Source organism: Solenopsis invicta, chromosome 3 (genome assembly GCF_016802725.1).
Source record: "Solenopsis invicta isolate M01_SB chromosome 3, UNIL_Sinv_3.0, whole genome shotgun sequence".
In the NCBI taxonomy this organism is placed as follows: domain Eukaryota; kingdom Metazoa; phylum Arthropoda; class Insecta; order Hymenoptera; family Formicidae; genus Solenopsis; species Solenopsis invicta.
The window spans coordinates 23685585-23699686 of record NC_052666.1 but is presented as its reverse complement, the minus strand read 5'-3'; the positions used below and the strand labels follow the sequence as shown (position 1 = coordinate 23699686).

Below are 14102 nucleotides of genomic sequence, written 5' to 3'. Positions count from 1 at the left end.
TGGTTGTCGTAGAGACAAAGTTGCCTTTGCTCTCTACCGTCGTTGAGGACGATGTGGTGCTCGAAGAGAGGCCGGACTCCTCCACCTCCTCATCGGGAAACGATGGCAAAGAAAGCGACACCCTCGCGCTGTTATTCGAGGTTGACGTTGACTCGGCATCATCCTCATCGTCATCACCGAAGGGTGACATACCTACTACGCTTGTACCGTCGTCGCTTCTCTGGACCTCGCCACTCTCGGTATTGCCGCCGCCGGCGCCGGCGCCCCCGCCGCCAAGAACATTGCGGAGGATGACCGGACCAAGGATGCGAATGATCTCCCCAATAATAGAGTTGACTTTATCTTCGATTCTCTAGAAAACAACAGGCTTTAGCTGGAAAGCCTCGTAGCTTGGCGACAGCTCAATCCTCCTCTTTTTTTTTATTTTTTTTTTCAATCGGGCTTCAAGACATTGGTTTGCTTTGCGGCCGTAATTGGTGGATGGTATGATATCGATCCATGACAGTGATCGTTGAGACTTTTTATCTATGAATGGTGCGGACTTCAGCCTGTTTAAGGATCTTTTCAATTCAAATATCCGGTCAATCGTCAGCCTAATAATGAATGTTCGTGCGATTGGTCGACGCTGTGCTTAAACGTGACTTATTACTTCGTATCGCACTAACTCTCCTACCGGGATTTCTTTTGAATGCATAAATTACAAATTATTATAGGAAATCGAGTTCACCGTTCTTACGTAATACTCGGCGCTCGCGGTGAGGCGAGAGTGAAGCGAGTATTCCAATGAGATATTTTTTTTTATTTTTACGATTTTACTTTAAATATAAAAGCAGAATTATAAACACGAAATCCCATTGAAATGCAGTTATTCCGTAACCCGAGAGAAGACCCAACGTGTCATTTCGTGCGACCGTCGTCAATTGTCATGCATTCGTCCGATTATTCGGAGAACGCCTATACCGCAGAAATTTCGACATTCCTCCACGAACAATCTTCTGTTATGCGCAAACCGCGGCTTCACGGCGGTTAATACGAACTAACTCACGCTATTCTACGAGGTTCGTTACTAAATCAATCGCCATTGTCGTGCACGTGCACGCACATGCAACCGCATGCAAGACAAGTCGGCGTCGCTGAAGTCAACGCCGAAGAAGCCATTTCCTATTAACGAGACAAAAAAAAATCGCACAGCGTATTATTAGTCAAATTAGGAAGTTATTCGTGAACAATTCAATAGGCAGCACACGGCCAGAAAAGAATTTCACACGCAAGAAAGAAACTTTCCCGTTGAATGTTTGCTTCTTGTAGGTAAGAACCCCCTCTTATTCCGTCGACGAACGATTACATCGAACTGCGCAACTTTTTGTTCGGAATAATGAAACTTCCCCTAACGATATTGCGAAGATCTCGTGAAAATTTTCATTGTATAACTGACACGAGATCAAGCAGGGACTTCGGAAAAAAGGGGGGCAAAAGAAAAACTCGAGAAATTTCATAGTTAACAGTAGGAATTGACGGAAGCACAATTATTCTTTTTGCAAGCGCGAACAACATAACGCAAATCGCTTCCGTTCTCTTCATGAGGAATAAACCCGAGAATAGAATAAGATCGAAACGAGTCGATCCATACGTGAGCGTACGAGTAAATGAGCAAAGGGTGGTTGGCTAATGTGCGTTGGCTGCCTCTCAAATCGTATGTGTTACTTTCTCGGTAAGAATGTAAGGCTGAGGTATTCAGCGGTTATCGCTTCTTTTTTTTTTTACAGCGCAGATCTACAAAGATCGACAAAAACAAAGTCCTAAGTCGGCGAGTATCAAAAGTTCTTTTTATCTTTTTTCTTAGTGCGCTTCAACCCGATCAGCGAATCAGTCAAGGACGTCGTACTGTTCCTTGATAGGATTTGTCAAACGAGGTATGTATTCTGCGATGATAATTTATGTACAGCCTCGCCTACAAAACCGCCGCTCGGCGTGTGTCAGTCTAGTCCTGGCCTTCTGCAGGATTTCTCTGACGTTCACATATCAACGACTGCTCACCTTGGAAATATCGGGGAAGAGCTGTCGTAGAATGCCGATCGTCCTTTTGCTCCTCAGGGCGGCCTCATTGTCAGCTTCGGCCATCACCAGCCGATCAAGGGCCTGAAAGAAAGTTTTCTCGTTGGCCCTGCCGTACGGCAGCAATTTCGAATTTGGATCTTTTATGACAGCGGCGATTACTTTTCAGCTGATGATCGCAGGTGATCAAGCATTATCAGGATTCGATCGGTACACCTCCTCAAATCCTTGAGGCTACACATTTACGGATTAATAAGCCGGTGTTTTGTTCCATATACGAGAAAATGCCTGTCCGATCGAAGTAAGCGGTCGCGGACTTCTACAGTTACGCAAGAGTTTTTAACTACGTGTGTGGACTGGGATCCTTGAATCTACGGTTTATTGGAGTATACATCTCGCGAAGCGTTGGACAACAATTTGATGATGAAGGGATTAATAGGAAATTGGGGTTTTTTTTTTGTTTTGTTAAAATGACCTAAGTGTGGATTTTGCCAAAGTGGCGTTAAAATAACACGAAGCGTATCGTTCTCAGCGCGACAAATGAGGAAATACTTGCGATGCATAATTTTCTCGCTTGAGCTGAAAATGTTAAAGGCTACGGGATTTAGTGCATCTGAGAATGTTAAGGTAATTGCGTTGTGTAACGTTCTTCATGCTAGATGATAGCCAAGCGAGGATCATTAACTTAACACCATTGGATATTGAACAAACTTGTCGACTATTTTACAATTTTCTTGTGCGAAGGCACAATAACAGATCCTTGTAAACGCGGATTTATGTATCACGATTAAAATTCTTTACATTATACATTGTGTTACGATGTTGTGATGGCGGCTATTATCGTCGACGTTGATCGTAAAATTGATTATCTCACTCGCAGCGAGTGATATTTTCGTACGTTAAGAGGCAAAGATTGCGAATGTGAATATATTAAAGTTTCAAAATTCTGATACTTATTTATAGTTAATTTAGTAAAAATTACGAAATCGTCAACATTTGGCTATAATATACGTGTTTCATTACAAGATAACCATGACAAGGTAATTCACTTTGAATCATTTGCGATTTCGCGCGTATTTTACATCAGTTTCGAATTAAACTTCGTACTGATGGAGCTAGATTGGCCAATGGACGGTCACCGAATCTCAAATGTTGCTTAACCGGAGTATTATGGTACACTTTCCCTCAAACCTCGTTTTACATTCATGTGATCGCCGTCATATTTGTCCGTTCCAACTTTAACCGAGAAATTTCGTTTGAAAATTGTTTTTAAAGCGTTTATCTAAGACATTTTTTAAATATCTATAAAATATCTAGGAGAAGAGTAGTTAAAAATTAATACATACATTATCTTCTAAATAATAACATTTATATAACGCCTTATTATGCCTCTCAATTTTATGTTTATTTAGATAATATTTTAACACTATTCTCATTTAATTATAATAACTAATCCCTAATTAAACATTTAATATACCATGGATTATACTTGCGATATATTTTGAATTTTTCCAAGGTTGGATAAAGCAACTATATGTAGTTAAAAAATTAAATAAAATTTAAAAGTTAATAATTTTAACTTAATTTAATTAATTTTTTACTTTAACCAGAGTTATTTTTAGAACACACATAAACATTGATGCATTATCTTTTTTCCTAAATTTAAAGTTAATTACATAAAGAAATAATACTTTTTATTATAGAAATTAATTTACGAATAAAGTATCAAATTTATTTAGAATAATTTAATTTTAAGAGCACTATTTGTATGTCAAATTAGTGTGTCGTAATTTAAAAAATTACAACATTTTAACTTGATACAAATATTGTTTTTCAAAATTGACTCTTTTAATTTAACTCAAGTTGACCTAATTTTAATTCAACTTTCATCTGTGTTAGCTTTTTTATTCATGCAATTTTTAACGTAACTAAATTTTGTAAAAATTAGAAAACAATATTAACTTATTCCACCTTAGATTTTTCACAACTTTGAACAAGTAATTTACATTATTTTGCGTCTGATTGTATTTGCATCTAACTTCCCAATATCTTATTCCTAATATCTCCGACGTCTAGTTATCCCGTATCCCTCAACTAAGTAATCGAAAATGCGAGCGTGCGGCCGATTTGTTTGTACACAATGTTTCGTATATAACACCGTGTCGTTAAATTGCACTTATGCGTACGCGCCAGCTTTCCATCGGGCGCCTATCGACCGAAGAAAGTGTCCGGTAACTCCGCCGCGCCGGTGGGTTCGCGGCCAGTGAAAGTGTCGGCGGGAGCGAGGACGAGAGCCGGTCGGACGACCCGGCGTTTTCGTCGGGCCGTATACTTTGAGGGTTAACACCGTCTATTTCTACGGCCGAAACACATTGAACTCTTCTCGATCACGGACGGCGCGCGTATCCGGACATTACGAGAGTGAAATATTTTCCAAACGAATAACTCCCTTTGTAACTAATCGTCATGTAATTATCGCGGTCCCGGCCGCGTCCGTCCGATCGCTCTTCCTCCGTACTTTTACGCACGTGCCCGGCGCACATCGCGTGGTCTCGAATTGTAGCGGCGGCGTTACATAAACTACAGTAATTATAAATAAATTACGGTAAATGCTAAGTTCAAGTAGCTATACGAAAGAAAGGCGAGCTCCCTCGAGTAATTGCTACGATCTTCGACGTCGATGTAATAACGTAACGGTGATCGTAACAGCGTGCAATGCCACGTTTTCGAAGAATCAAGGATTACGCAGAACTGACTTCCGGCGACGATGTTACGGATAATATTTCAAAAGGTTTCCACTTACGGCGCGTTTTCGATATCGTAGCAGCGTTTTTATGTAAATTGCATTACCTCCGACGAGCGCAGGGTTTTCGTGAGAAAATCCGTTGTAAGAATATTTAACGGGACCAATGAGGAAAATTTGCTTCGCGTTTACCCAGCATTTCCGAGTTCCACGTTGTTAAAATAAGTAAATTCCTATTCCTTGTATTTTGCGGTTCCGTAAACCGCAGCTGCGCGATACGTGATAATAAAATATCAATCACGCGATTGTTTTTCCGCCGTTTGGCTCATATTACTACTGGTCTCTCTGCCGAGCCGCGGTGGCATTGTTCGAGTGAAAGACTCGTCGAAAGTAAAATACCATCTTCGATTCGGTATTAGAACGATCGAGCGATTTAATCCGCTCGCAGATCGGACGTGGCCCGAACTTTCGCGATCGGGTGGGAATCATCTCACGCTTTATCGCCCATATCATTTTATGATTAATAGCCATACGTAATTTCTATGCGTCAATACAGAGAAATTCTCTGCGACATATTTTCTGCAAATCGGAAAACTTTCTCCTTAATCGAGATACGGGAAAGAACTGAAGATAAGGCTAGCGAAGAAGTGAAGATTAATGGAAAAGGTTAATGGAAAACATTGAAATTGCTATTCAGTGACACAGTGAAAACTACTGTAATCATGCATGATTTTATGTAGGAATCGATACACACATTGCTAATTACAAAATAAAAACAGTACGAAATTGTGCGCTTAAAATTTGATCTCGACTTCTGTTAGTTGCGTGCTACGTGCCATTCGTATTAGATAATTAAGTGATAATGCATGAGAGAAGTGGCCGTTAATGCCGCGAATTAATCTCCGCAGAATAGATGGCGATGTTAAAAGAGAAAGGCACGAGATGCACCGCTCACGTGCTTACCTCTGATCGGAGTCCGTCTTCCGGAAGCGGATGCGAGCTCACTAATGCGAGGCAAAGCGCAGCCGTCAGCGTTAGAATGGTAAACCTCATCTTGATTCGTGTAGATGAATTCTCTGCGAAAACAATGAAGTGCATTAACATACAGTATTTCACGGCTACGGTAGCAATTAATCCGTATCAACACGTCACGGCGTAATTTTTATTCCTGAAATTTCTCACGTTCTAAGTTACTTAAATTAAATGAGACTCATTTATAATAATAATAATTTCTTTCAGGCTAAGTACTTAAAGCTGAATATCTAGTTAGAGCTAAATACTTAATTAATTTTATTCTTAAAAAGTCCCATTGGAGTTTTTAAGGAAATAAAATTAAGTATTTAGCTCTAATTAGGCATTCAGCTATAAGTAGTTGGTCTTGATCGAATATTGTATTTAGCTCATCTTGTATGATCTTAAATAAGGTCCGTTTAATTTAATTTAATTTAAAAAAATTCTATTGAATAGAATTTTTGAAAATTTTACTAATTTTTTAAAAAATAAAATTAAATAAACTTTATTTAGCTCAGGTATCTTATATAATGTTGATACAGCCCATTTAATTTATCTCATTTTTTAATAAAAAAATCTGTTAAAATTTAAAAAAATTAAAAAAATTCTAATAGAGTTTGGTAAAAAATAAAATTAATTAAATAGGCCTTATTCAGCTCAAATAACTTATATGATGTTAAATAAATCCAATTTATTTCATTTTTTTAACTATTAAATAAAATTTTCAAAAAACTCGATTTTTTTTTTAAAGATTCTATTAAAGTTTTTAAAAAATAAAATAAAATATAGTCTTTTTAATTATTTGTTATTTAGCTAGATACGTTATATGAAGCTACTTAGTGGATCTTTATCGCGATTCGTGCATTCAAGACATGACGATTTTCTTGGAAACGCTCTCTTGTACTAGATACAGCTCGTACAAGTTTCCTCAGATTATCTCAAAAATATTTATTCTAAGCGCGACGTGAAAATAAATATCCGGACACAATGCGCGCGTGATGAAAGTGAAAGACTTTTCATGGGTCGTAATTCTACTTCTCATGATTTTCTCACATTAAATGTTATTCAGTCTCTCTCTTTCTCTTTCTCTCCTCATCCCCTCCTCCTCCTTCCTACATAGACACGTAAAGACAAGTCGCAAGGTAAAGCGGAAATCGTTCACAAGGATCATGACAGGACGGAGGAAACGAGAAGGCGCAACGGAGAGAAAAGAGCGAGAGGGAGAGGCGCAATGACTCTCCTTTCTCGAACATGGATCCGCTCGCGACTATCACTTTCGACGGAATGAAAGTGGAGAACGCTGCCGGCGTCTCTTCAGAGGCGGGTGCGCGGGAGGAAAGGCGAGATAACGCGCGCACGAACTCCCTAATTAGTTTGCGATTTTAATAAAATAACAACGCACTCATGGCCGCCGCGTTTTACGTCCGCATTAGGATTATGCTTATTAATTCACGCATTTCCTCTTTCGAATTTAGTAGAAATTTGCTTGTTCCCTGATATCTCGGGCAAAATCGTTGCTCGTTTCGTGATATAAACGTTAATAAAAATCGATTATGAATATACGGGAACCACATGACAAAAATAAAAAAGAAAGAAATGGTAAACAAACTTAATTAATCTTAGAATGTTCAGTCGAAAAACAAAGCGATCTTATCTAAATGTAATAGTTTTGTTAACTGAACGTAGGATAATTGATCACTAAATGTTTGTCTTTGCTTGGAAATGTTACCGATTTGCGCGAAATTTTTAAGTTTGCTAATGTAAATGTATGTCAACGTATGTGTAAATAGCTACACGTGCATTTGGCACGCTGAGAATGGATCATGGCGTTATAACGGCGATATAGATTCAGCGCACATCACTTATACTCGGGGACGGTGTTGCAATATTCTATTTTCGAGGCCACACATTGATTAGTTTTAATTGGTATCTTTGCGTTTTATAATCACCTTTATCGCTGAGATAACTTACAATGCGATGTAACGAAGCATAAATTAAGAATAATTCTTTTTCTCGGAAATAAATGTATTTTCCGTCTAGACGTGAGATTAGATTCACGATGATAATTACTCGTCTAACAAAAAATCACATAAACGGAATGCCGCGATTAAATTTTTCTGGCAAAAAAACTTCATATTGCGACTTTTTTGTGCTGCGTAACAAAGCTAAATAAAGAATAAGTGAGTTCGCAATGAAACACAAGAAAATCTTTTCAAGAGACTTTTTGTACGTAAGAAAAAAGTTTATGTTCTTGAGATGCAATTGTATCGAATTCGTGCAATGATTGTCATAAGCTTCAATTTTCACCTGAAACTTACTGTTCCGGTCCATTTCACTAAGTCAGTATTTTTCCATCCCTCTTTACTCTCTCCTTTTTTTTACATTTATACAGCAACCTTGTAACCAGGTAAACAATATTTTTAAATTTACATTTTTATAAAATATTACTTATACAAGAAAAGAACTTCAGAGTTATCGTCAAATAAGCAATTATTAAGGAAATTACGTGTCCAGATGGAAAGAGATTTCTTCGAAAAATCACGACTTAATAACACTTTCATTAAATAATAAATATAATATTGCATTATACTAAAATATTCTATGATATTTTACCGGACAGCAGCAAGAAAATTTGCAATTTTTTCACTTTATTAATAATTATATGTAAACTTTTTTTATTTCTAAATATTTATTTCTAATTTTGTTAAGACAGAAGTGTTTTCTTAGGTTTTCCCTGCACTCGTCTACCTCAACACACGAAACTCAAAAGTTTCCCACTTATCACCACCTCGCGCCACGTGGTCGTCGTGTTCAGCAAATTTTCCACGACACTAAAGACGAGCACACAGCGGCTTGGAAAAGTCGCTGGTCGAGTTTAGAAACGCGAAATTTATGTGAACTCACCACGCACAGATATTATCCGTTCACACGTTCGACGTGAAATTCTTTTTTTTGTTTAAAAAAAAAAGATCTCGTTGGGCCCTGAAGGAGCTCTCGGCGGCTCCTGCTCTCTTCGGGGTTTTCTGTTACTGTCTGTATAGCGACGCTTAGTGAGCGGCTTTTATTAGAAGGAGGGGCCTGGCACCACCTCCACGCTACACTTATGTCCACGTCTGCCTCTCGTTCTCTCCTTCTGGCACGGGAGATCCTGAAGAAGGGATCGACCCCACATCGATAAATTTTATTCCGAACGCCGAAACGTGGATACTTCGTCAGGATGACCGTCGGAAGATCCATCCGTGTGTAAAAAGCTTTCGAATATAACAATATAATTATTTTTGTGCTGCGTAGGCCTGAAGCAAAGTTTTGCATTTAGGAAGATCTCCTTTTTCGGATAAGAATGATAATATTAACATTTTGATTAGGCATTCTTTTTAGTCCTACAAGTATCTATCTCAAAGTAAAATCTCCGTTCGTATAACGGATAATTAAACAGCAAGGCTTCCCTTATCGGATTTCTCATTTCCAACAATTTAAATCTCCCCCCCCCCCGGTAAGAAGCTCTATAACGATATCGATAAAATCGATAATTAGTCATTTAAAGTGTGAGATAGGAACATAAGTGTCAGAGATGTAGGTAGATAATATATCATAAGATATGACATAAGAGTGAAGCGGGAATAAAATCTTGAGTAATCGATGAACGGATAATTACAAAATAACACCTGATCTGAGTATCCTGAAACACTTATTGGAAGCACATCTTTTGATACACGGAGGCTCGATGCATTTACGTGTTGTTTAGCTTGCAGCTAAGGAGAGCTGTCACATATAATTACAAAAGAATCTCTCAAATTAACGTCGTACGATTATTATTTATTACGTTCATCCATGCATTACTAACAATCACTTTTACTCGTATTACAAAGCGGCAAACATCACACAGCAGTGAAACTTCTTTTTTTTATGATGACGCGGACCGTTAGATGTAAATCCCCATCGATTAGTACTTATACGATGTCGCGATAGATAATTACGGCGCAGAAAAGCGCATATAAAGGTATTTCTCAGTTAGGTCATGAACGGCCGAACGGATCGTATAAATTTTTCAAAATTGTTAACATTAGAAGTACCGAGCGAGGTTATTATTAACCAAAACGATTTTATTAACCGAAACGGTTATTATTAACAGAAACTGTTTTTAAAATAATAATCCGTTTTTTATATAAAAAATAGTATTCTTTCTCTGATATTTTCTGACTTTTCATCAGATATTTCTTTTATTTTAATGGAATTGCACCGTTGAAAATGACTTCAAGGGAAGTCGAAACGCGTCCAAGTTAATGTATACATATCGATGTATTAAATCTTAAATATATTATACATGTTATTAACGCACTAATTACCGCGTTCTGACTCGCATTTCTTATGATTCATTTTTGTTATTTCTTTTATCCTGCTGAAATAAGTGATTTTTCATCACTTTTTTTTTTATTTGATTGGTCCTTTCAATAGGTAAAAAAATGTTGGTACTTCTAATATTAAATTCGTAAAATTATCATCGATTTATATTTAATTTGAGTAATTATTTCTATAGGCTGCTATTACTTCTACTCAATACGTCGTTATAATATAACTAAAACAAAAAAACTGAACAACTTAAATAATAGTAAAAACAAATACAAAGTTCAAATATGGAAAGGAGATTTATTAATTAAGGCAGATCTGCCTAATAATAATTTTACGTGAATTTTTACAAACAATTCTAACAATTACATTCAATGTATTAAATTTCAATCAAATTTAATTTATTACTTTTTTATTATTTACTAGATGCATACGTCACACAAAATAAGATTGCAGTAAGAATCTGTATTTTGTAGTTAAATTTTAATTGTACACGTACATAGCTAAAATTCAGCTACGACGCATAGATTTTTGCTGCTGCAACTAATTGCAACTAATCTTTTCTTCCGTGTAATATGGGCACTGTTTACTTTGAAATTAAGCGAATTCAATCAATAAATGAAGTTGTTTTTTTAACTATAAGCTTTGTGCTAAAATTATAAATTTTAACTCATACATATATGATGACATAATAAAGTTGAATTAATGATAAATTGTTATTTAATTCAAGGATTTTAGTTGATTGATGATTGAATACGTAACAGTGAAGTAAAGATATTTAGCTCTAACAACGTGTCGTATTTTTTTTCTCGCGTTTCAGGGTTGACACTAGCGGTTTTATGTTTGTAATACATCTCAAGTTATGATAAGGTGTATCATAACAATAGGAAGTAAAAAATATTGCGCAAACACTTTACTACACGCACCTTGATAAGCAGATAATTTTTTTCTGAAAAGAATAGAAAAAGAACAATTACATTTTTTACACTGTAAATTTATACCTAAAGAATTGTACTTCAATTTTTATTACATATTAAAATATCCTTCGTGAAGATAAATCTGTAATTATATCAAGGTTTGCCTTGAATAATTTTTTTAGAACTTTTACGTACACTTTTTGTTGATAATCTATCACTTATTTTCCTACTAAATTACTTACTTCCTATCACCAGCAGATATCGCTGAGTAAAACAGGTGTATAATTAGAATTAAGTATTTAATATATTTATTCAGGGTTATAAGAAGTAAGTAGATAAAATATTAATAACTTTTAACTTCAATTATTATTTTGTAAATATATTAATTTATTATCAATTTCTTCCTAAATAAAAAATTTATCTATGTGAAAGAAAAAATTTTCACATAAAAAATAATTTTTTTTGTTATATCATATAAACTTAGAATAAATTTACAAATAAAATATTAAATTTATTTGATAATCTATCTTATAATTGTCGTGAATAACTTTTAGAAATTACAACATTTTAACTTAAACAATGCTTTTCCCATAAAATTAATTTTTAATTTAACTTAATGTAATTTAATTTTAACGTAATTTCTGACTAACCTTCTTTATTAAAGTGATTTTTTTAAAATAACTAAATTTTATGAATCATTAACTTTAACTTTAGTTAAAAATTGTATTAACTTACCCAACCTTGAATATACAACATATGCAATTATATAATATACAATTATATAATTACGCAAAGTCGTAAAAAGTTCATTAATGAGTTAATTCGATCGTATCTGCCATTGCCAATTGACTTGTTTCAAATAATAAGTAGAAAATAATGATAGAAGTCAATGATAGAAATGATAGACATCTATGATAGATATCGTGTTTGACCATTGCGTTTTTCATCTTGCTCTATTTAACGTGAAATTTTTCTTACTTCATTCTTTTTTTAGCAATCATTTGGTAACGGAACATGTGTTAAAATTACAGAATTTGAATTACAGAAGTGCGCATGTATTTTCAGTGCGCTTCGTTTAACAAGGAGAATATCTCTGCTTTACACTATTTCTAATTATTTCACGGACAAGTGTTAACAATTAAACGTTTCGATATTTTAATTTAAAACAAAATTTAATAAAAGTACAATGAATTTTTCTTTTTGTATCTAAATTGTATCCATTTTATAAAATTCGAATTGAGCAAATCAAATAACGCGATGAAAACATCATAAAAGAGTAAATAAAGCATAGAAACTTTGATGCTTTGCGTTAAAAAAATGTATTCATTAACTAAAGCTTTATTATATCACGTATGCATCAAGTAAATAGTAATACGTAGCATTGCAAAATAAAATAAATTAATTAAAGGAAAAAAAATCTTATAAATTTTTTACATGTGACTGTAATGGAATTACAAGTCGATTTATAACTCAATTTACGCGATTTACGAAACGCGTCTTTTGTATATACGTTCAAATTTCATTATTAACTACTTTCTCTCAATAATCTTAAAACTATGTAAGGCAAAAGAGAAACATATGGAAAGAGTGTATTTTTAAGAAAGAGGACTTAATTATTCTTAAGTGATTATAATATATCCACTTCATATGTTAATTTCGTACATGTTTCACACATTGTTTTCTCTAAAATGGAGACCCAGCTATCTTGACATAAGATCTGCAAGCTTTTTATTTCGTTTGAAACTACATCCTAATTGCATCCTTCAAATGAGTGGTAATTAATTGGATAACATCTCACATATTTCGTAATGATGCATCTAACAGTATTACCCAAAGTACTACCGTATTTCAAAGCGAAACTTGAAACTCGAAACTTAAAGTTAAAACGGAAAATATAAAATTGAAAGTGACCCGAGTATTGTTACGTGCAAAGTTTTCACTGGTTACATATCTCTGGTATCACCGTCGTAACAAAATAATATTTAATTATATATATCTTGTATTTGCACTTAGGTTTCTTGTAACCTCTTTGAAATATTATCTGACAATTTGATTTTCCGTTTTTAGACTGCTTACTTATACTGGTTAAATAATTTCCAATATTTCGTGGAATCCGCACATATTATACTATCATACTTAGCTGCTCAATTATGTGTATTTATTAAGTCACCTTTTACAACATAGTAATTTTCCGTTGTTATAAGTATTGCGAGTGTCGACGAATTATTTTTCCTTTCTCGACGTTTCCGTCCGTTACTTGTCAGTAAGTTGGAATGACAGCGAAAAAAAAAGACAGATGAGGCAATTATTTTTCCTTCGTGGCGAAAGAAGACGATTTGTCTTGGATAGTACATATTTAATAACATTATTGCTACATACAATAAGTATATGTAAATATAAATAAGAAAATCGTATACGATTCTCTAATCGGTAAGTAATTAATTGTAATTAAATGTACGTTAGATGATGATGATGATGATGTGTGTGTGTGTGTTTGTGTGTGTGTGTTTGTGTGTGTGTGTTTGTGTGTGTGTGTGTTGTGTGTGTGTGTGTGTGTGTGTGTGTGTGTGTGTGTGTGTGTGTGTGTGTGTGTTTGTGCACTTGTGCATCATCTGACACTCACTTACAATTAATTACATACAAATTAGAGAATCATTATCTAATTATTATTCTCTGCTTATTTTAATTCTAAGTAGGATTCATAGATTGCAATTTTCATGAAAGTCTACTGCTTGATTATAGGCCTCCTCTTTCATTTCGCCTTGTTTACAGCGGTTATGATTTCTAAGGAAATTCACAGCTCGTTTGTAAATTCTCTTATTCATTTTGTGTCGAACGGCACATATAATATAACGTGAGATATATGTAATATGGACGTATTTCCGACGCCGATGTAACTTACGCCACATAACGTAGAACGTGAAGAGACCGATTCATATGCTTTTTTCAATACCGGAATTATATTTGGATCAAATAGCGAGCGGTGAGTAAAGGAAAAGTCCGATGACGAACAAAACGGTAATGTCGAT

At 35.0% G+C, this 14102-nt stretch overlaps 1 protein-coding gene across 2 annotated transcripts in view; it reads right to left on the bottom strand.

The window, feature by feature from the left end:
• LOC105201020 overlaps positions 1-14102 on the bottom strand; it is a 43586-nt gene that overhangs the window by 19536 nt on the left and 9948 nt on the right. For both annotated transcript variants that reach the window (XM_011168854.3, XM_011168853.3), the window contains exons 2-3: positions 5762-5874; positions 2038-2139 (exon numbers count right to left, since the gene is read on the bottom strand). In XM_011168854.3, coding sequence (XP_011167156.1) covers positions 2038-2139; positions 5762-5874 — 215 coding nt within the window. The remainder of the gene's footprint in view (positions 1-2037; positions 2140-5761; positions 5875-14102) is intronic.